The 24,539-nt window shown below is 50.5% G+C and overlaps 1 protein-coding gene across 7 annotated transcripts in view; it reads left to right on the plus strand.

Annotated features, from left to right (window-relative positions):
- CELF1 (CUGBP Elav-like family member 1) overlaps window positions 1-24,539 on the plus strand; it is a 548,902-nt gene that overhangs the window by 460,315 nt on the left and 64,048 nt on the right. For 4 of the 7 annotated variants that reach the window (XM_085646533.1, XM_085646539.1, XM_085646537.1 and 1 more), the window contains exon 14: window positions 16,677-16,825. In XM_085646533.1, coding sequence (XP_085502659.1) covers window positions 16,677-16,804 — 128 coding nt within the window. In that variant the 3' untranslated portion in view covers window positions 16,805-16,825. Of the gene's footprint in view, window positions 1-16,676; window positions 18,474-24,539 lie in introns of those variants that run through there. The other 3 variants (XM_085646534.1, XM_085646538.1, XM_085646536.1) reach the window with 1 other exon arrangement.

Below are 24,539 nucleotides of genomic sequence, written 5' to 3' on the forward strand. Positions count from 1 at the left end.
TTTAAAGTTAACCAGAGCCCCAGCATCACAAACTGGATGCTGCTGCCACGACACAAGTCTGACCTCCTGCTGCTGGGAGTGATCCCGGCACGGGAGGCTTGGACAATAGGTTTCCTGCCTTGGGAGGTGCTAGCACCACCCCAGACAGGCTTTAGTGTATTGGGGCAGGGAGGGATGAAAGAAACTAGACACTGCCTGGGGCACACAAGGTGTCCCATGCATAGTCCAGTTCAAACCGGTGCTGGGGCACTCCAGCCCCAGTCCTGGCGTGAAACTGGACAAAGGGGAGGGGGTGTAACCACCCCCCTCCCAGGTCCCACCCATAAGGCGTGACCTAGCAGGCAACCCAGCCCCCCAGATTAGTATAAGTGTGGTAGCTGGGCCCCAGGAGATTAGATTATCCTGAACCTGCAACTTGAACAGAAACTCTGGACCTTTGACATTCGACGAAAGATGAAGACTGAAGAATCTCCCTTGTGGCCAAGGAGTGGCCACCCTGTGCGAACAGGCACCATCAAGAGACTTACCCTTTGCTTTGCTGAAGTTCTATGAGGGACCGACTGCAGAGCCTTGATTTCCAGACTTCTCCAACCCTGATCCACATCCACAGCCGAGCTGAGATCCGTGGAGGCGACGAGAGACGTGGGACCGGCTACCTGGGAAAAGTGGCGAGTATCTTCCAGCGCAGCTTCTGAGGCACCCTCGAGGTTGTGCACCGGGGATTGAGAAGCCCCAACCCCAAGCACCATCTGCACCGAAGATCAGCCCCCCACACTCCACGAGTCCTGCGTGGGGCCCTTCTGCATTTCCCTGCTTGCTGCGTCTGTCCGGTTGCTTGCCCGTTGGCTAGTAACCTTTGCGACGACACACCTTGAAATCTTCACTGCTGGTTTGGCTCCTCCAGACTGGCTCCTGCTCCTCTGTAAAAGAGAAGCACCCCAGACCTTCCTGGTCTGCACCAGAAGCAAGTCCTCCATTCTTCGTGGGTTCCGCTTGCCAAGGCTTGGTGAGTCCTAGTTCGACTTCGCTGCCGACAGCACGAGCCTTCGTGGGACAGCTCGCCTCCTGGTCGTCCTCGACGTCTCCTGGTACCCGTGGCTGCTGCGACAAGCTTCACCTCTTCACCTGCAATCTCTTGACATTGCCTGGTTCCTTCCTGGTTCCACGTGGTCACTGGCTAGTGACCCAGACTCTGTCCCTTCTGCTTGCAGGTTTTCTTCTCTTCTGGATCCCAGCCTTGGGATCCACCGGACACTCTTTACTGACTGCCTGTCAGCATCTTTCCTTCTGGCATCCATAGGCGTCGACGACGAAACCCGACGCAAGTTCACACCTATGCACCCGCAGCCCGTGGGCTAGGTAACATGGGTCCTCCGGTGCTCATCAGGGTATTGACTATCCTAGTGTCTCGTTCTCAAGTCTCGACTTCCTAGCTACTCCAGAAGTGTCCTAAATCTTATTAATTCTAAACTGTACTATTTCTATTGATTATACGCATTACGCGTGAGTGTTTCCACTCTGCACCTGAATCCCGTGGGCCTCCCACTTCCTAACTGTTGCTAGTGTAGTGTAGCCCCAGCGATGGCCTAGGCCTATCCTATTTCCGTGACAGTGGTCCTTATACCACTTACTTAGTATATGGTTTGCGTGGCCCCTAGGGCCTAACTGTATTACTTACCTGTGTGACATAATGTATGCTTGAATAAGACTGTGTTGTACTTACCTCGAATCTCATAAAGAGTGCTGAGGGTTTGACTAGAATAAATACTTTATTTTATATATATATATCTGTTGTGGTGTCCTTTCATTTGGTATTCAAGGGGTTACAAATGGTATAACAGCTGGCTTCACATGCCATTCAGAGTTTAGCCTAAGACTGCTCTTGTCCATGCTACCACTAGGGTAGCTGGTCTATAAGGTTGACTTTACAACCAATCACCATAAGGGTTGTTTGGACTGATACAGGGTGTACACTAGAATTAGTGACATCATATATCAGGCCAACTTCTCAACGCCTGAATGCAAAATGCCAAAACTTGGCATCCAGACAACCAGAACAGCAATCGCAAGTGAATGCCCTATGGATAAGTTGGTCAAAGACATTTGCCTGCGCTTTTCCACCGATACCGCTGTTACACAGGGTGCTCGACAAGTGCAGGACCAGCAACATGACACTGATCCTAGTAGCACCGCAGTGCGCAAGGCAGACCTGGTTCTCTCAAATAGTGGAAATGGCACAAGGCACTCCTCACAAATTCACAAGAAGAAAGGACCTGCTCTCCATGCAGAACGGAGAGGTCCTGCATCCAGAGCCAGAGGGCCTCAGCCTGGCGTCATGGCTCCTGAAGACTTGGAGTTCGCACACCTGAACCTACCTCCAAGCACTATGCGAGTGCTGCGGGAGGCAAGGAGACCTACAACACAAATGCATGGGGAGAAATGGAAAAGGTTCACAATATGGTGCAGCAGAAATAAACTACTGAATAAAATTACAACGGAGTCAACGGTGCTTAGATATCTCCCACACCTACTAAAAAGTAATCTATGCTCATCCTCCCTAAGGGTACACCTAGCGGCAATCGTAGCTTACACACGAGGGGAGAGAGGAGGAAGTCTCTTTACGTCACAGGTAGTAAAGAGGTTCCTGGAGGGGGCGAAAAGAATTGCGCCACCAAAGAGGATGCCGCCGCCGGCATGGAACCTCAACGTGGTCCTAACCGAGCTTATGAAGGGGCCGTTTGAGCCCATCCACAAGGCCACGCTGCAAATGCTGACAATGAAAACAGCCTTCCTGGTAGCGATAACCTCGCTGCGCAGAGTGAGCGAGCTGCAAGCACTGACACTGCAAGAGCCCTACATCCAGATACACAAGGATAGGGTGGTTCTAAGAACGGACCCACACTTCATGCCTAAGGTGGTGTCAGCATTCCATATGAACCAGACAATTCAGATACCGAGTTTCTTTCAAAACCCCACAACAAGCGCAGAAAGGGCACTGCACACTGTAGACGCTAGAAGGGCAGTGATGCACTACATTGAGAGGACCAAAGAGCACAGGAAGACCAAGCAGCTCTTGGTCTCCTTTGCAACTAGTTTCCTGGGTAGGCCTGTGACAAAAGCCACCATTGCACGATGGATCGCACTGACAATACAATTCTGCCACAAACATTCAGGGCAGGAGCTATCGGATGGGCCACGAGCCCACTCCACAAGGAAGAAGGGAGCAACTATTGCCTTTCTGGCAAATACGCCCATTCGAGACATATGCCTGGCGGCAACATGGGCTTCAGTGCACACGTTCACTAAGCACTATTGCGTGGACATACAGATGAACAAGGAAGCACAAGTAGGACAGAAGGTGCTTCAACACAAATTCAACAGCCAACACTCATCTACCACCCAGCCGCCACAAAGATAAACCGCTACAAAGTCTATGCACAGCATAGTAAATCCAGAAATATTCACGCTGCAAAACGAATAGTTTCTTACCTGTCGGTATAGTTTTGCAGCTTGAAGATATTTCTGGATTCACTAGCGAACCCACCCACCTCCGCCAGGAAGATGAGGATGGAGAAAGAGGTGGAAGGACAAGGAAGAACAGAATAATTGAAATACTAAAGGAAATTGGAAAAGGAAAATTAAGAGAACGCCTAGGGTTAAAAAAAAAAGAAGAAAGAGGAAAAAAGAACCCGAAGATGGCGCCCCAAAGGTGGGACTTCCGCAGGAAGCACGACGACGTCACGAGAGGTGCACCAAATGGTGGGACGTCGACGCCCACCTGGGCTACAAAAAAAAGAAAAAAAACAAAGAAAGACTACGAATCCGGACCCAACCACCAGATCGCGGAATAATGCACAGCATAGTGAATCCAGAAAGATATTCAAGATGCAAAACTACACTGACAGGTAAGAAACTATTCGTTACTTTGCATAGGTTTTTCTTACTCCGGGTTGGATCCTGGATTCAACCCTGGTGCATCTCCTGTAAACAGTTGAAAGAAATCGTTTTTGTTACACAGGCGATTGTTAAGGAATATTTGTATGTTTCAAAAATAGACACAGAAGAATTTCTGGCAAAAACCAGGCAATGTTATCCTATGGAGGAAAGTTTGGTAATCTGAAAATCGCAGTTATAATTACTTTTCAGGGTCAGTTCTGGGCACCAAGATCCAGCACTGGGATCTCTCCTAATAGCATGTGAGTATTTCCGTTTTCGTTACTCGGTTGATTTTAGGTGAATATTTTAAACTTTAGAAACTCCACACTTCTAAGAAATTTCAGAAGAAGCCAGTCAATGTTACCCTATGGAGACCAGTGAGTTATCGGCTTTTGGGTAAGTACTCAACTGACTGAGTTAAGGTTCTGGGCACAGACTCAGGGGTCTCCCAGGGTCAGGTAAGTACAGTTGTTACACCCACAGGGGCGGCTGGGTGCAGAGTGAGTTAGGCCCAATGTTATCCTACGGGAGGCAGGGGATCCTTGGTTGGTGGCTGCTGACTAGCAGGCCGTCGTGTTTGTGGGAGCTGGGCTCCTGGTCACTTGCTCAGGGCAAATGGGGAAGTAGGTCGGAGTAGAAGTTACACTTCCAGGGCCACTCGGGCGGCTGGGTGCAGGGTGCTTTTGAGCCTTCGGGCGCTCAGTGGATTGCAATGGGAAAGCTCAAGGACGAACAGAGGCTGCAAGGTCGGGGATGAAGATTTTTCAGGTGTGCCCACCACTTCGAGAGGTAAGTTGTGTAGTTGGAGGATAGGTAGGTACCCAGGAGTCGGGCACAGGGGGCCGCAGGGCGCAGAGGTGCCTTTTGGTGTCGGGAAATCTTACGCGCGGTTGGGGGGGGGGGGGGGGTACCTGGTTCTGAGGCTGCAGGCGTCGTCAGGAGCGTTGAGGTGGGTCCTTGGATGCCGGATTCGGGGTCACAGTGGCCGGGGGTACGTCCTTGGGGTCTTTGTCCACTCCGGCCCAGGCCAGGCTTGGCGGGTGCAGAGTGTGCAGGGTTTGCGGTTCCGGGCTGATGGCAGGGGTTTGAGCAGAGCCACTGCTCGTGGGAGTCCCTGGTGCTCACAGTCCCAAGGTAGCTAGGTCCTCCGGGGTTTGTGAGGTTGCTCGCCACGGGAGGTGCCGGGATTTAGCAGGAGCAGGTTTCAGGGTCGACAGGCCGGTAGGGCTGGGGCCAAAGCAGTTGGTGTCTTCCTCTTCTTAGCAGCTGCATGGCAGGTATTCTTTCATCTTGTTCTTCTTTGCTGTTTCGGAATCTGGAATCGAAGGAAGGTTCAGGGTGCCCCTAAATACTAGATTTAGGGGCATTACAGGTAGGTAAAGGGCAGGGACCCATTGGTGGGTACATCCCCTATCCTGCCACTCTCCTGTGGGAGGGGGGCAGTAGCCTAGTCCTGATTGGGCAGGGCTTCCCATCTTCAAGATGGAGAGAGCCTGGAGATGAGCTTCACTTTTCCTCCCCCACCTGAGGGGTGGGGTTGGCAGAGGCTGGCACATCCCCTGTCCTTACTTGGGGTTTCCGGCCAGTCTTCCTGCCAGAGTGGGGGTCAGAACCGGTGGGGGCCAGTTGCTGAGTACAGCAAGTGGCCTGGAGAAGCTCACAAAGGCGGCATAACTTTGAAGCTTCCACCTGCCCATCCTGGGGGAGGAGACCTAACACCTCGCCCAGGATGTGCTTTGTTGCAGGCCCAGGAGAGCGGGGGCTCTCCACCCAGGGGTCCAGCAACATCTCTGCTGTGTGGCAGCCTAGGCAGCCTCTCAGACAAGACGTGGATTGTAGGTTAGGTTTCAGGGGGCATCTCTAAGATGCCCTTTGTAGTGCATTGTACATTAAATCCTGCACTGGCATCAGTGCGGGTTTAATGTGCTGAGAAGTTTGGTTCGAGGCATGTGGGCTGCTGAATTCATATCTGTGCATAGATCGCCGCCTAGTGTTGGGTCCGGATGATTGCACATTGTTGTCCTGGAAGAGTCTTCGAAGTATCACGAGATAGGTGACTCCTCCCCTGGACCACAGTGCGCATGGGCATCCTCTCCATCCTTAGATTGTTTTTTTCCGCCATTGGGTTCGGATGTGCTTATCTTAGCTCAAGTTAGGAAAATTCAGTTTAAGGCCAAAAGGCCTTTAGTTATCGTCGGTACTGTTCCCGTTCGGTATCGACTAGTTTCTTTAGTGATTTAGCACCTTCTTCCAGCTTTTCGGATCCGCTTGGTCCGAATATCGAACTTCGATCGACGATGGAATCGAGGACTCCATTCAAACGGTGTCCTTTATGCCACGCGAAATACCCACACATCGACGTCCACCCGGTATGCAACAAATGTCTCTCACTGGATCACGATGAGTCGAAATGCATGGCCTGTGCCCGATTCCGCTCAAAGAAGACACTCCGGAATCGACGGGCGGCGAGATTGGAGGTGCAGCAATCGGCGCCTGCCCCGGCCAACATCTTTAGCACCGAAGACGAGGACGCCGAGAGTGTGGAAAACCTAGACTCCAGCCCCGCTTCCGAACACTACTCCCGATCGGAAGACAACGATGAGGTGATCTTTCAGAGAGAAGAAGTCGTCGAAGAGGTAGGAGACTACGATGAGGCCTTTGGGGCCGAGGAAGATGGCTCCAGCGAGGAGCTAGGCCAACCCGTCGATACGGAGGCCGAAAACATACATCGTCATAAGGCTCAAGTTGAGGGATCGCCTTCGGGCCTTACCCAAGATCAATCTCATGGTTCTTCGGCCCCGCCTTCAGGCCCGGCCTCGAACATTTCGCAAGAGCCATTATTATCGAAGACGACTGGATTCCCTTCAGCGAAACCGAAACCATCCATCGCACCAGTTCCACCGAAACCGAAAGTGAAACTGGTTGTGATCGGCTGGAAGGTCTCGAAGCCCTCCACTCCTTCGACTCCGGCAAAGGTCGTCGGCTCCGACCGCGCAAAAAGGGATTTCGGTGCCGAGCTCACCGCAGCGGATACGGGTGCCGAGCCAAAGAAGAAGGCCCTCTGTCCCCACAAGACGCCTCGGCCTCTGGCATCGAAGACGTCGGCCCCAACCACAAAAGTCAAGGTGGCCACCCCGTCTGCGTCGACGTCTAAGACAGCGGCGCCTGCCAAGTCATCGACTCCAACGAGCGTCGATACCTCCCTTCGGATCGATGACCCCATGGCTGCAAAGAAGTCTGGTGCCGCTCCGACGCCTACCTCCAAGGTGCCGACCGGCTCCAAAGAGCCATCTGCGTTCACCGTGTAACAGGTCTCGGCATCGTTGCAACGCATTAGAGAACGGGCAGCCCTCCACTCTACGTCGGGTCCCGACACGCACAAGGCTTCGAAAGCATCCTCGGCGCCGACCAACATCACGTTTGGGTTGCCGCCGCCCACGGCGCCGAAACTATTCGAGATTCGGACACGTGTCCGCCACACACAGTCCCCATCCACCGGACAAACAGATTTCGAGCCTTACAGCCACAATTTCTCGACGCCAACACTGGTAGGTTGATGCTCCGCAAGCGGAAAATCACGCCAGAGAGGGGATTGGACTCCTACAAAATTCCTCTCAAACACAAATTGCCGGCAGGGTCAGAGCCAGTGCTTCATGAACACTTTCAATCCTTCCATCAGGATCCACCGTCCTTTTCTCCTACGCCTTCAGTGGCAGACGCAGTAGAGGACTATGTAGGGGATGATACCACCTACCCTGGGGATGTCGATCCTGATGATCACCTGCAAGACCCAGATCAGGCATGGGATGACCCCACAGACCAGGGTACCGCACCAGATACCCATGACACGCAGCTTTATAACATAAAGACATCTCCCACAGAGGACACTGCTGCCTTTAATGCCCTCATAGAACGGGCTGCTGCCAATCATGGAGTAGAACTCCATTCTGACACTGTCGAAGAAGACTTCTTGGTGGACACTTTCGCCTCTTCCGAAAGAACTGTCAAAACTCTGCCCATGTTAAAAGGAGTTCTCAAACCTGCAAAAGACATTTTTAAAGAAACAACCAGGGCACGGGTGCTAAACCCCAGGATTGAAAAAAAATACAAGCCTGCACCCGGAGACCCTATGTACATTAGGGGTCAGTTACCTTTGGACTCCATGGTGGTTGCTAATGCTCGCAAAAGAGCCCACTCACAAACAGGTGATGCTCCTCCCCCAGACAAGGAGTCCGAAGTGCTGGAGACATCAGGCAAACGGATTGCAGCGCAAGCAGCAAACATCTGGCGCATTGCCAACACACAGGCACTCCTGGCCCGTTATAATAGGTCCCACTACGACACACTAGAATCACTACTCCAACATTTGCCAGACGAATATAAAGAGGCTGCGGAGCTCCTCATCAGAGAGGGACAACTCCTTACCAATGCATCCATCAAGTGTGCACTGGATGCAGCCGACACAGCGGCGAGGGCAATCAACACAAGCGTCATGTTGAGAAGGCATGCATGGTTGAGAATCTCAGGCTTCAAGCCGGAGATTCAGAACAATATCTTAAATCAACCGGTCAACCCAGACTATTTATTTGGCCCTGAAGTTGACACTACCCTCAAATTAAAAAAGACACTGAAACTGCGAAATCAATGGGGGCTCTGCAGACGCAGCAGTTTCGTAGTGGCTCCTTTCGTCGCCCCGGGAATAGAGGAGCAGCTAGAGGTCAGGGGTCACAGCAGCAGTACACTAAAGGGGGCACACAAAGTACCTATGATAAAACCAACAGAGGTGGATATCATGGCTCCAGCACCAATGGCAGAGGACGTGGTTACGGCAACACCAGGTCCTCCCCCAAAAACAAACAGTGACGCCCTCTCCCTTCCCCCCGACCACCTAACACCTGTCGGGGGGAGACTCCAACGGTTCCTGTCAGCGTGGAAAACCATCACCACAGACAGGTGGGTCAGGGACATTATCCAGCACGGTTACTGTCTCGAATTAACGTCCACTCCACCCAACATACCGCCAAAGCACCGTCCTATGTCCGTAGAGCACTTGGCATTATTGCAGCAGGAAGTGCTAAGTATGCTGCAAAAAGGTGCAATAGAGGTCGTGCCCGTAAACCAGCAGGGAACAGGGGTGTACTCTCTGTACTTCTTAATCCCAAAAAAGGACGGGTCGCTCAGACCTATACTAGACCTGAGACCCCTCAACCAATACATTCTCTCAGAGCATTTCCATATGCTCACCCTACAGCAGGTTCTCCCGCTACTCAGTCAGGGAGACTTCCTAGCCACACTGGACCTAAAAGATGCGTATTTCCACATACCCATACACCCATCACACAGGAAATATCTCAGGTTCACTATTCAGGGACATCACTATCAATTCGAAGTTCTCCCCTTCGGAGTAACAGCACCCAGGGTCTTTACCAAGTGCCTAGCAACAGTGGCTGCACATCTACGGAGACAGCACATTCACGTCTTCCCTTACCTGGACGACTGGCTTGTTCAGGCAAAGTCAGCCCAGCAATGTGCCAGCCACATGTCCCTCACCATTCACCTTCTTCACAGTCTGGGATTCTCACTAAATTACCCAAAATCACATCTCCAACCCGCACACGTACGACAGTACCTGGGCGCGACCATAAACACTCTGGCAGCCACAGCTCAGCCAAATTTAGTGAGGATTAACAGCATGCAACTGCTGATCTCAAAGTTCAAACCTCAACACTCCCTTCCTGTGCGAGTGTTCATGCAGTTGATAGGCATGATGGCCTCCTGCATTTTCATAGTCCCGCACGCGAGACTACATATGCGCCCGCTTCAGGAGTGCTTGGCACGTCAATGGAATCAGGCTCACGGGCAATTAAAAGACCTAGTGTTGGTGAGCGGTCGGGCATACAACTCTCTGCATTGGTGGAATCCACAAAACCTTTGCAAGGGCCGACCGTTCCGAGAGCCCGTTCCACAAATAATACTGACAGCGGACGCTTCTCTCCAGGGTTGGGGAGCTCATGTACTCACTTACACAGTGCAGGGACTATGGACAACACAACAAAAGAAGATGCACATCAACGTTCTGGAACTGATGGCAATCTTCCTGGCCATGAAGGCATTCAAAGTACACCTGTGCAACAAAGTCGTGTTGATCCGGACGGACAACATGACTGCCATGTACTACATACAGAAGCAGGGAGGAACACACTCTCCACAGTTGTCTCATCTGGCTCAGAGCATGTGGAAGTGGGCCATTCAAAGGAACATGTTCCTCATGGCGGAACACCTCCCCGGCAAGGACAACCAGATGGCGGATCTGCTCAGCAGACACAGCCACCAGATGCATGAGTGGGAGCTACATCCGTCAGTTCTCCAACCGTACTTCCAACAGTGGGGTCATCTAGAGATAGACCTATTCGCCACAAACAAACGCAAAATGCCAAAGCTTTGCCGCCAGGTTCCCACATCCACAGTCACAAGGCAATGCGATATGGATGAACTGGTCCGGCAGATTTGCGTACGCTTTCCCCCAGCGCCATTAATACCGTTGGTGGCACGCAAACTGCGACAACACTCACTGACACTCATCCTAGTTGCTCCTACATGGGCGCGCCAACCACGGTACACCACCTTTCTAGAACTTTCCGTGGTGCCGCATCAAAGGCTGCGGATCAAACCCGCGCTTTTAACGCAGAACCATGGCGAAATTCAGCACCCAGATCCGCAACAGCTGAACCTGGCACTCTGGCTCCTGAAGTCTTAGAGTTTGGCTACCTAAACCTGCCACCTGACTGTATGGAGATCATCAAGGAGGCCAGGAGACCCACTACCAGAGCTTGCTATGCGGCTAAATGGAAAAGGTTTGTCATTTACTGCAACAACAATGACATTAACCCGCTGGATGCATCCATTCAAAACATCATCTGTTACCTCCTACACCTATACCGATGCAATCTGGCATACAACTCAATACGTATCCATTTAACCGCGATAGCAGCCTATCTCCAAAACAGGCAGCACCTCTCTTTATTCAGAGTGCCTGCCATCAAAGCCTTCTTGGAGGGACTCAAACGAGTAATCCCCCCAAGACACCCACCGGCACCGGTGTGGAACCTCAATTTGGTCCTCACCAGATTAATGGGTCCACCCTTTGAACCTCTCCATTCATGTGAGATTCAATTTCTCACCTGGAAAGTAGCCTTCCTAGTGGCAATCACTTCGTTAAGAAGAGTTAGTGAACTCCAGGCACTAACCATTCAAGAGCCATTCATACAGGTTCACGCAAACAGGGTTGTACTACGTACCAACCCCAAATTCATGCCCAAAGTGATATCGCAGTTCCACATGAATCAAACTATTGAACTGCCTGTTTTCTTTCAAAATCCACAGAATGTCGCAGAGAGAATGCTCCATACACTAGACGTAAAGAGAGCCCTCATGTACTATATAGACAGAACTAAGGACTTTAGGAAAACAAAACAACTTTTTGTTGCCTTTTCTCCACAACAAAAGGGCAACACCATTTCCAAAGCAGGTATAGCCAGATGGATCGTTAAATGTATTCAAATTTGCTATCAAAAAGCTAAACGCACATTAACGATTCCCCCACGAGCCCACTCAACACGAAAGTTGGGGGCATCCATGGCTTTCCTAGGAAACATTCCTTTACAGGAAATATGTAGAGCAGCCACATGGTCCACTATACATACATTTACCAAACACTACTGTGTAGATATACACTCAAAACAGCAGGCAGCTGTAGGACAGGCTGTTCTCAAAACTCTTTTTCAGACTGCTGCAGCTGGCACGGGTAGCCGCCGCTAATGGAGGTACTGCTATGTATTCTATGCACAGATATGAATTCAGCAGCCCACATGCCTCGAACTGAATATGCTACTTACCAGTATGCATCTGTTCTTGGCATGTAGGGCTGCTGACATTCATATCGCCCGCCCTCCTCCCCGGCGCCTGTAGCGGCTGCAGCACTCAGAATTACTGTATAGCATGGTCATCACTTACTGTATCTACTCCATCACTGCCACAATGGTGAAAAACAATCTGAGGATGGAGAGGATGCCCATGCGCACTGTGGTCCAGGGGAGGAGTCACCTATCTCGTGATACTTCGAAGACTCTTCCAGGACAACAACGTGCAAACATCCGGACCCAACACTAGGCGGCGATCTATGCACAGATATGAATGTCAGCAGCCCTACATGCCAATAACAGATGCATACTGGTAAGTAGCATATTCAATACCAAACTTCAGTCTTCAGTGTTGCCATCATGGTGCTGTGGAGTTCGTGTTTGACGAGCTCCCAGCAGCATATACTCTTAAATGAAAGCATTGCACCTACAGTGCCCAGGAAAGGACCTGGGTACTGTAGGGGCACAGGGCTCATGCTCCTGTGCCCACACCACTGGCATATGTCACCTAGCTAGAGGGGTGGCTGATGTATGCCAGGGCAGTGTAGTTTGTGGGCATGGCACACAGTGATGTGTGCCATGTCGACTGTTTTGTCTTGTACCCAGACACTCAGCCTGCAAGGGCAGTGTTTTTGTGTTAGGGTACAGGTCCTCTAAGGTTGGCACAGTAAGTGCTGCAGCCCTTAGAGGCCTTCCCTGGTCACAAGGCCCTGGGTACCTAGGGTACCATTTACCAGGAGCTGACATGTGTCCAGGGTTTGCCAATTAGGATTTTGTGTTTTAGGGCAGGAACATAGGCCCTGGGCACCTGATTGGCAGGAGTCCAGGGCACCTGATTGGCAGGAGTCCAGGGCACACTTAGTCAAAGTACATTCAGCAATTCAGCAAAAAAGTGGGGGCATATCATGCAAGAAGGATGGCACTTTCTCACAGTGACTAAGGAGGGAAAGGGATTTATCTAGCTGTAACCATGAGTTGAGTGGATGGGTGACAGTGCAAGGCACTTGCTAGCTTTGTGAGAAAGTGCCATCTTTCTTGCATGGTATGCCCCCGCTTTTTGCTAAATTGCTGAATGTACTTCGATTGAGTGTACCCTGGGTTCCTGCCAATCAGGTGCCCAGGGCCTATGTTCCTTCCTTAAACCACACAAACTCCAAATTGGCAAACCCTAGCCACATGTCAGCCCCTAGTAAATGGTACCCTAGGTACCCAGGGCCTTGTGACCAGGGAAGGCCTCTAAGGGCTGCAGCACTCATTGTGCCACCCTCAGAGGCCCTGTACCCTTACACACACACACTGCCCTTGCAGGCTGAGTGTCTGGGTGCAGGACAAAACAAAGAGTCGACATGGCACACATCACTGTGTACCATGCCCATCACCTACACTGCCAAAGCATATGTCAGCCACCTCTCTAGCTGGGTGCATTACGCCTATGGTGTGGGCACAGGAGCAGGAGCCCTGTGCCCCTACAGTACCCGGGTCCATTCCTGGGCACTGTAAGTGCAGTGCTGTCATTTAAGAATACATGGTGCTGAGAGCTTGTCAAACACGAGCTCCACAGCATCATATTGGCAACACTGAAGCCTGGGAAGTTTGGTATCAAACTTCTCAGCACATTGAACCCACACTGATGCCAGTGTAGGATTTAATGTACTAAGCACCCCAGAGGGCATCTTAGAAGATGCCCCCTTACAGCTAACTTGCAATCCACGTCTGCTCTGAGGCTGCCCAGGCTGCCACACAGCAGACACGTTGCTGGACCCCTGGGTGGGAGAGCCCCTGCTCTCCCGGGCCTGCAACAATGCACATCCTGGGTGAGGTGAGAAATCTCCTCCCCCAGGATGAGCAAAGGGAAGCTTCAAAGGCATGCCGCCAGTTGGAGTTTCCCCAGGCCACTGCAACCCCCCACTCTGGCGGGAAGCTTGGCCGGAAACCCCATACAAGGACAGGGGATGTGCCAGCCTGCCCACCCCACCCCTCAGGTGGGGGAGGCGAGGTGAAGCACATCTCCGGGCTCTCGCCATCTTGAAGATGGGAGGCCCTACCCTATCAGGATTAGGCTACTGCCCCCCTCCCACAGGAGAGAGGCAGGATAGGGGGTGTACCCACCCCAGGACAAGGACCCATTGGTCCCTGGCCTTCACCTACCTGTAACGCCCCTAAATCTAGTATTTAGGGGCCCCCTGAACCTTCCTTCCAGAGATTCCAGATAGAAAAACGACAAGAAGAGCAAGAAGAACAAAGACCTGCCCTGCAGCTGCTAAAAAGAGAAGAAGACACCAACTGCTTTGGCCCCAGCCCTACCGGCCTGTCGACTCTCGAACCTGCACCAGCGCGGCATCCCACGTGGCCAGCAACCTCACCAACCCCGGAGGACCTGGCTACCTTTTAGCTCTAAGCCCCTGGGACTCCCACGAGTAGAGGCTCTACTCAAGAAACCTACTTGCTATCCCTGGCACCAGCCCGGGACCGCGGACCCAACACACTCTGCACCAGCCAAGCCTGGCCAGTGCCGGAGTGGACAAAGACCCAGAGGACGACCCCACGGCGACTGTGACCCAGAGTCCGGCACCCAAGGACCCCCCTCGACATCCCGGAAGAAGCCTGCAGCCTCAGAACCAAGTGCCACCCCAGCCGCGATCAACCAGAGGGTAAGATTCCCGACGTCAAAAGGCACCCCTGCACCCGGCGACCCCCTGTGCCCAATCCCGGGGTACCCACCTAACCTACAACTACCCAACTTACCTCTCGAAGTGGTGGTGGCACCTGAAACATCCTCGTCCCCGAGCCTGCAGCCTCTTTCCAAACCGGAACATTCCCATTGATTTCCATTGAGCGCCCTAAGGCTCAAAAGCACCCTGCACCCAGCCGCCCGAGTGGCCCTGGCAGTGCCCTCTCTACACTAACCTACTTCCCCACTTGCCCTGAGTAAGTGACCAGGAGCCCAGCTCCCACAGCCGCGTGGCTTGCCAGACAGCCGCCACCAACCAAGGCCCCCCTATCCCTCATAGGATAACATTGGGCCCAACTCTCTCTGCACCCGGCCGTCCTGAAACCGCTGAGGGTGAACCAACTGTACCTACCTGACACTGGGGGACCCCTGAGTCCATGCCCGGAATTTCAACACTACCAGTCGAGTACTTACCCTTAAACCGCTAACTTCATTTTCCTCATAGGGTAACATTGACTGGCTTTTTCTTCAAAAATCTTCTAAGTGTGAACTTTTCAAAAACTGCAAAAATTCACCAAAAATCAGCCAAGTGACAAAAACGAATTTACTCACCTGCTCCTAGGTGAGCTCCCAGTGCTGGATCTTGGTGCCCAGCCCTGACTCTGAAAAGTGTTCACAACTATACTTACTTCTAACTCACTTTTCTCCCATAGGAAACCATTGTCTGCTTTTCTGTGAAATTTCTTCTAAGTGTCTACTTTTGCAAATTTGAAATATTCTTTTAAAATCGTACCATTTCTGCAAACGAAATTACTTACCTGCTTTTGATAAGGACCCCAGTCCTGGGTCTAGGCACCCAGTCCTGGATTACTAAAGTAACGATAAAGTACTCTACCTGCAATTTGAATTTCTTGCCATAGAGATCCATTGAATGTTTTCTGTGAAATATTTTCTAAGTGCTAACTTTTGAAATAGCTAAATATTATTTAAAAATCATTACAGTTATTAAGTCGACTTTCATCACTTGATTCTGAATACTGACCCCAGGCTGGTTCTAGGATCCAGACCTGGAATTCCAAAAGTAATCTGAAAAGTAATTTATTACAAATAACCTGAATTTACCATTGAGCTCAATGCATTGTTATGTTTAGGAAATAGGATTGTTTATTGCAACCAACTGTGACTGTTTACACAAATTTATTGCTTGAAACAAAAGTATTTATATTCAACCTCTCATTCTGAGAAAGTATATTTTTACCCCCTTTGTGGTTCTAAAAATAAAACAAGCATATATTTTATATATACAAATCATTGGCCTAGAGTTCAGTTATTGAGTGTGTGAAACCATTTGCTGACTGAGTGTGTACAATAAATGCTTTACACTGTCCTCTGGTACTGCCTTACTGCTCGACCAAGCTACCACTTTTGAGAGTAAGGTCATACCTAACTTTGACCTCTATCAGCCCCTGGGGGACTGTGGACTCTGTACACCCTGTACCTATTAGGGAACAGTATATACAGAGCCACTTTCTCACAAGCTTCCTATAGAGTGAAGTGTTACTCTTTCTATCCCACTTCCTTCATTTCTTTATTTTTCCTTTTACAAAGGGTTGTGTTTTCACTGCTCACCAGAGTGATTCCAGTTCTGGGAGTTTTCCTGCTGTAATATTGTATTGGGAACAAATATTTTGCATGGTTGTGGGAAGAACCTTGATCACTTCAGAAAGTGACCAGTGTTTTAGAAAAAGAAACATAATTATGCCAATGTCGAAGTTGGGGTTTGGTTGTGTGGGGGTGGAGAGGTGGTATTGATGGGAGGGACTGGGGTAGTTAACTTTTGTGATTTCTTACTCGTTTTGGAAACCAGCTTACCATTTCGTCTACTCTCTGGTGAGTCAGGTTGTTCTTGTGACTAGCTGTTACTGTACTTAATTTAGGGTTGCACTAAAGAATCGTAGGCGGGCAGAGGTTACATGGGTTTGGGGGGTTGAGCAGGCATAGATGGTTTAGATAAATTCCTTAGTCAACAAAGGCAGTGTTGTCAAGCACTTCACGGACTAGTGGGAGTTACAAAATGGTATGTGTTTGACTTTCACTCTTGTAGTGTCTCTTCTGTGGTCTGTTTTTAGAGCTTTCCATTTCCATTTTAGGTTTCGTAAGCTATGACAATCCAGTCTCTGCTCAAGCAGCAATCCAGTCCATGAATGGCTTTCAGATTGGGATGAAGCGACTGAAGGTGCAGCTGAAACGCTCCAAAAATGACAGCAAGCCATACTGAGCCACTTCCCTCCATGTTCTGGTAAGTGGGAGGAGAACCCTCACCCCCAGGAGGGTGCGTGGCAGGAGCACATGCATCAATCCGTTTCAAGCTCGTCACCAAGCACACCAGATTCTTACCTTTCCTGCCTTTGAACCCGATCTGTACGTAAAAGACTTTTCTCCCCTCCAGTGGACTTCGGGGACAGATTCTTGTTGTGAATTTTGCTTCCTATGAAGAACAGACTTGTACTTTCGTTTTATGTGTTTTATTTTTAATCATTTGGTGCCATATCGGTGATACTTATTTTTCCCTATTTGGAGTTTGCTGTGTTTGTTACCCTCGTATTGAGTGTGCCAGTTGTGGGGGAGACGGGACCTTTTAGGAGCAGAACTGAGATCTGATATCTCAGCTACTGCACTTCATGGCACAGATGCTGACCAGAGACCTCCTAATCAAACACCAATGTGTGTGGGCAGTCCAGCAGCCATATTTAACGGAGACCTTCTTCCTAGCCGAAGGACATACTTGGAGCATGCAGTGTCCTAGCTGTCCTATGAGCAGGTTTATAGTGAATACAGTTTGAGCCATTCCACAGATGTCCACACTATCCATTCTTCAGTACCATGCATCTCTCAGGCACACTGACCACATGCTGCTTCTTCATCTAGAAGTACCTGGTACACACTGACTCTACAAAATGTCAGAACTATTCTAGAGGCAAGAAAAGCACAACTTACCCTAGATGTCCCAAAGACACACACGTTTGGCAGTATGTCAGTTTTATTAACAGCCCAATACCTGGAACATTGGCTCCATGCTGCCTCTAACCTATACCAAGGTGACATTTGTACCATGCACAGTGTGAGCTACTCCCTGCACCGTTGGTAATTGGTGCACACTACCACCATGCACTGTGAACTAAAAGCAGACCTTTTTATCGGCATGCATTTGTCCTGCAGCCCACCATCCTTATGTAGGAGAATCTTTGGGTCTATCTTAGGTTTAATGTACTAGGCCATGAAGGCAAGAAACTTGCGCAGTAAAAGATTAACAGTGTTAGTAGAAGTGTTATTGCTTCCCTGAAGTAGCTGAGGTTGCTTTCATGATGCGAAGAGGCATGCACCGAGTATTTATGAATGAAGGTTGAAACATTAGGAGCAACAACTATGTAAGGGTCTGCCCCTTGCTGCCTCTTTCCCTTGTGAGATAGTGTTTCTAGAAGGGCTCCTAATATATTGTAGAGATTTCACCTGAGAGTCTGGCGTAACTTGTCAGAGCCCACCCCTTTTCCCTCAATACTGGCATTTGGAATGATAGAATGTAGTGTTTTCATTGTTTTATTTATATATTATTGCATATACATACATATGTGTGTATGTTATATGAATGTGTGTTAAAGATACTGTTTAAACTTGAATTCTGCACACTCAGAAGTTTGTCAAATTCGTAAAATGTGAAAAGTATTTGGAGCTTCCGGGGTCACAATGGGACTTTTTATGAATGCACCAATATCCCTCTAAAACAATGACTGGAGGGAAGAAATGTGGCGTATTCTTGTACATTGCCATTTCTATTTTTATAGCGGTTTTATATTTATTGTCTAAATTATTTCACTCAGACGGCTGTGATTTTGTAGAATCTGGATTAATTGTTTTACACAAATAATTAAAACTGATTTTGTGAAGCATGTGTGTCGCCCATCACATTGACTTTGGGAGAATGGGGAGGAGATTTCCAGAACGATTGGGAGTTGAATTTAACCATACTGTTTGCTCAGTGTCAGACTGAAGGAGAGAAGCTGTCCAGAATACAAAGACAACCTACCTTTTTATACCTAGAGCTGATTTTAGGAGGTATGGGGAAAAGGGAATAAGTAATTGGAGTAAAACCATACCCATCTCTCGATCCCGTAATGCTTAAAAATGGCTAAGGAAGATCAGTGAAATCTGGCCCTCCTCCGTGCCCACTGAACGTTATGAGGGTTTGTATAGCATGCTTCTCACCCTTCGCTTATCCTGGCGGTGGAGTAGATGATTAGGCCAATGGGGCTTTTAGTTGAATACCAGTTTTTCAGTTTCTTGCGCAACTCTAGTAGGGATGAGGAGCTCCGAATGTGGTGTGGAAGGTCATTCAAGGATTTGGCGGCTGTTTGAGAAGAGCGTCTTGCGAATGCAGGGCATTTGCACGAGGTAGAATGTGGCTGAGCACAATTGACTGGTGGGTTGGTGGAAGTTGAGGCAGTGGGTGAGGTAGGCAGGTCAGACATTTTTGGAGGGCTTTGTATGCGTGAGGGAGCAGTTCGAATTGGCATTGCTTCTGGATTGGTACAGTGTAGCTCTGAGGTGGGGCATGATGTTTGCGCTGCGGGGTACTGAGGAGGAGTCTGGTGGTGTTCTGGAGTCTTTGTATGAGCTGATTCATAATGCAGACTTGGAGTGTGTTGCTGTAGTCCAGCATACTGGTGATGAGGGCCTGGGTGACCATGCGCCTGTTGTCAGTGGTGAGCCATTGGCAGATTTTGTAGAGCATACGTAGGATAAAAAGCAGGAAAGGGTGACCGCGTTCACTTTTACGTCCATCGTGAATCTGTCGTCCAAAATGATACCAAGGTTTTTGGCATGGTCAGTGGAAGTTGGGCACATGGCGAGTCATATAGAGAGCTCTTGTTCCCGAAGATCAGGACTTTTGTTTTTTCCGAGTTGAGTTTTAGGCAGTTATATTTCATCCAATTTGCTACATTTGACATGCAGATGTTGAAGTTGACCCTGGTCCTGTGATTGTTGTCTGAGGGAAAGGATGAGCTGGTTGTTGTCTGCATAGGATAAAATGTTGATTCCATGGTATCTAATGACATGGGCAGGTGACACCATGTAGACGTTTAAGAGGGTAGGGCTCAGCCAGGGCTCGAAAAATCATGTAATTTTTACTAGACCTGCAGGTCTTGTAACCCACAAAATCTACTCGACCTAACTGAAATGCACTTGACCTCTCTGTAAAAGCCAACAACTGTGACAAGTTAACAAGATTTAAATGAATTTAATTGCCAATTTACTTTATGAGCAAAAAAGATGCCTTTAAATCTTGCTCTCCACACATTTCCTCTGCTTTCAGAGACAGAGGTCAGAAGTCAGTTTATTTTCCTACTCCCTAGAAGGGGTGAGCAGGACCTAAAAATAGCTCGCCCTAATCTAAATCTGGCTTGCAAATGCAAGCGGGCCAGTGGATTTTTCGAGCCCGGTCAGCGATGAACCTTAAGGAATTCTGCCGATGAGGTTCTTGGGTTCAGAAGTGTGGGGCGGGAGCCTGACTCGCTGAGTCCTGTCTGAGCCAATTCCGGCCAGGCCCATGTAGTCTGCAGTTGTGGAGTCGTGTGATGAGGGTATGGGCTCATTTAATCAGCAGCTGTGGAGTCTTGTAATTGGGGTGCTGTTGGAGACTGTATCTAAGGCTTGCAGAAGTTAAGAAGTACGAGTGCTGCTGTTTCCCCTTTTCTCTTCGTGGTCTAAATGTCATCACTTGCTGTGAAGAGCCGTTTCCATGCTGTAGCTGTGTTGTAATCCAGACTGCGAGATGTCTAGTAGGTGGTGGTGTTCAAGATGGTTGGAGAGTTGTTTGTTGATTGCTGTTCGAGGCATGTGAGCTGTAGATACCATGCTTAGCATACTCCTGCCATCTAGTGTTGGGTCCGGATGTTTGCAAGTTGTTTTTCTTCGAAGAAGTCTGTTCGAGGCATATGAGCTGCAGATCACACACTGAGGATAAGATCACCATCTGGTGTTGGGCTCGGATGATTGCAGGTTGTTGTTGTCTTCGGAAGAAGCCTTTGGTCACGAGGTTGGTGACTCCTCCCCTGGACAACAGTGCGCATGGGCATCCACTCCATCATCAGATTGGTTTTTTCCGCCATTGGGTTCGGATGAACTTTTTTCCGCTCCAGCAGAAAACTTCCAGCAATCGATTTAACTCTTCAATCTTCATTCCATCGACATCATCTCGGACCGGTTCCGGAAGCGGCTGATGGACAGGACACCCTTCAAAAAATGCCCCCAGTGTGGAGCGAAGTCCCCCACAGTGACCATCACGAGGTTTGTAACCTCTGCCTGTCGCCGGAACACAACGAATCGACCTGTCCAGCTTGTGCCGCTTTCCGTTCCAAGAAGACCCTCCGGGACCGAAGAGCTCGACGCCATATTATGGCCAAACCAGCTCCAGAACCGGAGGACATCTTTGCTCAGGATGTTCCTGAAGATGACACCGAAGATCTCGATCGTGTCCGAGGCCGACGATTCCGATGACCTCATCACTCCAGGGCAGCGTGTGAGTACCACCCCCCCTCCCCCTGCCCCTGCCCCATCCAAAAAGACATTGGTCAAGACTCCGCCAGCTGGGCCCAGTCGCGGCCGGAAATCCTCTTCAGAAGCCCCGCCCTCGGGCCCGGCTCCGAAGACATCTAAGCCTGTAGGTGGCTCGGGCTCGAGCAAACCTCATGTGATTGTACCTATAACACCTTCGGCACCAAAAAACCACTGTCGGCACCGAAACAGGCTTCAAGACCGAAATCTCCTTCGGCACCGAAACGTTCCTCGGCACCGAAACGTTCCTCGGCACCGAAGTTTCCATCGGCGCCGAAGTTTCCATCGGCGCCGAAGTTTCCATCGGCGCCGAAGTTTCCATCGGCGCCGAAGTTTCCATCGGCGCCGAAGTTTCCATCGGCGCCGAAGTTTCCATCGGCGCCGAAGTTTCCATCGGCGCCGAAGTTTCCATCGGCGCCGAAGTTTCCATCGGCGCCGAAGTTTCCATCGGCGCCGAAGTTTCCATCGGCGCCGAAGTTTCCATCGGCGCCGAAGTTTCCATCGGCGCCGAAGTTTCCATCGGCGCCGAAGTTTCCATCGGCGCCGAAGTTTCCATCGGCGCCGAAGTTTCCATCGGCGCCGAAGTTTCCATCGGCGCCGAAGTTTCCATCGGCGCCGAAGTTTCCATCGGCGCCGAAGTTTCCATCGGCGCCGAAAAAAGTTCATAAAGACCCAAAACGGTCATCACCGCCACCACCTTCGGAGCCGGATGAACTTTTTCGCCCAGATCCTACTCAAAAGCGGATCTACATCCATCCCGAAACCGGACATGTGACTGCCGTCCCATACAAGAAACGGAAGCTGGACATCACACCACCTCCAGCTCCCATACGGAAGAAGGACTGTGCTACTTCACCACTTCGTCCTTCCTCTCCTTTATTACCTCCTAACCCGTCCCCCCTCCCTCCTCCTCCTCCTCCTTCTCCTTTACCTTTACCATCTCCCTATCATTCACCTCCTCCACAGGATGATAATGATGACTTATGGGGAGGGGCGGACCCTGATTTATTTAATGATCCTGTTGATCCACACGACCCTTTTACGTTCCCAGACACAGCACCCGTAGATGACTGGTCTTATCCAATGCCTGACATGCCTGACCCCACTACCTACCCCTCCAAGCCCTCCCCTCCAAGCCCTCCCCTCCTGATGACCACTTGGGGTTTGGCCAACTAATAAATAGGGCAGCAACATTCCATGGCGTCACAATGCACACGGACGCCCTTGAAGAGGACTTTCTCCTCGATACTTTTGAGCAGTCACAAAAAACTGTTCACATACTGCTCATGATTAAAGGGGTTATAAAGCATGCCACTGAAGTCTTTAAAGACCCTGTTCGAGCTAGGGTTCTCAACCCCCGCATCGAAAAAAAAGTACCGACCAGCCCCGCAGGACCCTGCATACATTAAAGCCCAGCTCCCTTTAGACTCCTTGGTCGTATCAAATGCCAGGAAGCGCGTTAACTCACAGACAACTGGAGAAACGCCCCCCCCAGACAAGGAGTCTAAGCTTTTAGAGGCCTCAGGCAAACGAGTCGCCGCACAGGCGGCGAACCACTGGCGTATTGCCAATACCCAGGCCCTGTTAGCCCGGTATGACAGGGCGCATTATGACCAACTTGAGGACCTTATGCAACACCTGCCTGATCCCTTTAAATCCCAGGCCGCTGACCTCATTCAAGAAGGCAAGTTAATATCTAATGCCTCTAATAAATGCGCCTTAGATGCGGCAGACACTGCTTCTCGGGCGGTCAATACTAGCGTCTTACTCAGACGACATGCCTGGCTCCGTATTTCCGGTTTTGCAGCGTGAATCTTTCTGGATTCACTATGCTGTGCATTATTCCGCCGCGATCTTGTGGTTGGGTCCGGATTCGTAGTCTTTTCTTTGTTTTTTTTTTTTTTTTTGTAGCCCAGGTGGGCGTCGACGTCCACCATTTGGTGCACCTCCCGTGACGTCGTCGTGCTTCCTGCGGAAGTCCCACCTTTGGGGCGCCATCTTCAGATTCTTTTTTCCGCCGTTGGGTCTGGATCGTCATCGGGAAGCTCCAGGAATTCACTCGGAGGAAGAAGGAAGAAAAGCGAGTTTCATCGATAGAATCAAGAGAAGACATCAGGAATAGAACAGATTTCATCAGGAGCGCGAAGAAAGAGGACCAGCGAACCTTTTTTCTTCGACAGCCTTGGAGAATGCACGCTCAGAGACCCTGAGCGAAATGGACAAGACGCCATTCAAGTTCTGCCCAAACTGCCACCACAAGTTCGCGCAGAAAGACCAGCATCCGGTTTGCAACCTCTGCCTACCGGTGGATCACCGGAGTATCGACTGCAACGCCTGCTCAGCCTTCGCGCCGAAGACACTCAGAGTGAGAGAGAGGCAGAGAAGAGCCAACGCCAACATGGATGGCAAAGGGAAACCCCCGACACTCTACGAGCTGGGCCTCGACACGGACGACGAGGACAACGTCGCCGAGACAGCCGAAAACTTCACGGTCGTAGAGACCGACAAGAAAAAAGAAGACGAGGTAAGAATCGTCGAGCGCAAATCAAAAGACACCTCGTAAACACGAGGGTGACTCGAGAAAAACTGAGTCAAGGTCCACGAAGGGAGCCCCGGCGCCGAAAACTTCGACGTCCAAAGGGGGAACTTCGGACAAAAGGCCAAGCGGATCCTTACAAAAGGACTCCCTGGGGCAGAAAGACGCCGAAAGGTAAGGGTCGTCGAAATCGTCCCAGGAAACTGGCCGATCGACGCAGAAAGAACGTTCGACGTCGACGCAAGTTTCATCGAAGAGACCCGCGGTCGACGCCGAAAGCATCTCCGAAATGGAGAAAAAGAAGAGGCGGCTCGAGGCCGAAATGGAGAACATCCTTCAAAGGAAGAAGGAGTTCGACGCCAGGATGAAGGAATTCAAGATTCCAACGGTTTCATCGGCGGACGTCGTCGAGGTCGAAGGCGAGTTCGACGCCGAAGGGCTGACCAGGGATCTCGAGGAAGAAGAGGAGCCCTATTATGAGGAAGAAGCCGAGGAAGAAGACCAACAGTCGTTCTACGAATCGGCGGCATCTACCAGCAACGACGTCGAATGGCACGATCTCGACACCGAAAACCCGGAGGAGGCCGTGGACACGTACCCCTCGAGGCCTTCGCCACCCGACGACATCGGGGTATACAATATGGTGGTGAAGAGCGCAGCAATGGCCTTCGGCGTCAAACTCGACGAGGAGAGGCCGAAAGCCGATTTTCTCGTCGAAACACTGCTCCCCATCCAGACTAGGAGTCAGTTCCTCCCCATGCTACAAAGCGTGATGAACCAGGGGAGAGAAGCCTTCAAGGAGCCTGCCACCTGCCGGTCGATCACGCCCAGGACAGAGAAGAAATATAAGCACTCCTCCCTGGAC

Source organism: Triturus cristatus, chromosome 3_1 (assembly GCF_964204655.1).
Source record: "Triturus cristatus chromosome 3_1, aTriCri1.1, whole genome shotgun sequence".
In the NCBI taxonomy this organism is placed as follows: Eukaryota; Metazoa; Chordata; class Amphibia; order Caudata; family Salamandridae; genus Triturus; species Triturus cristatus.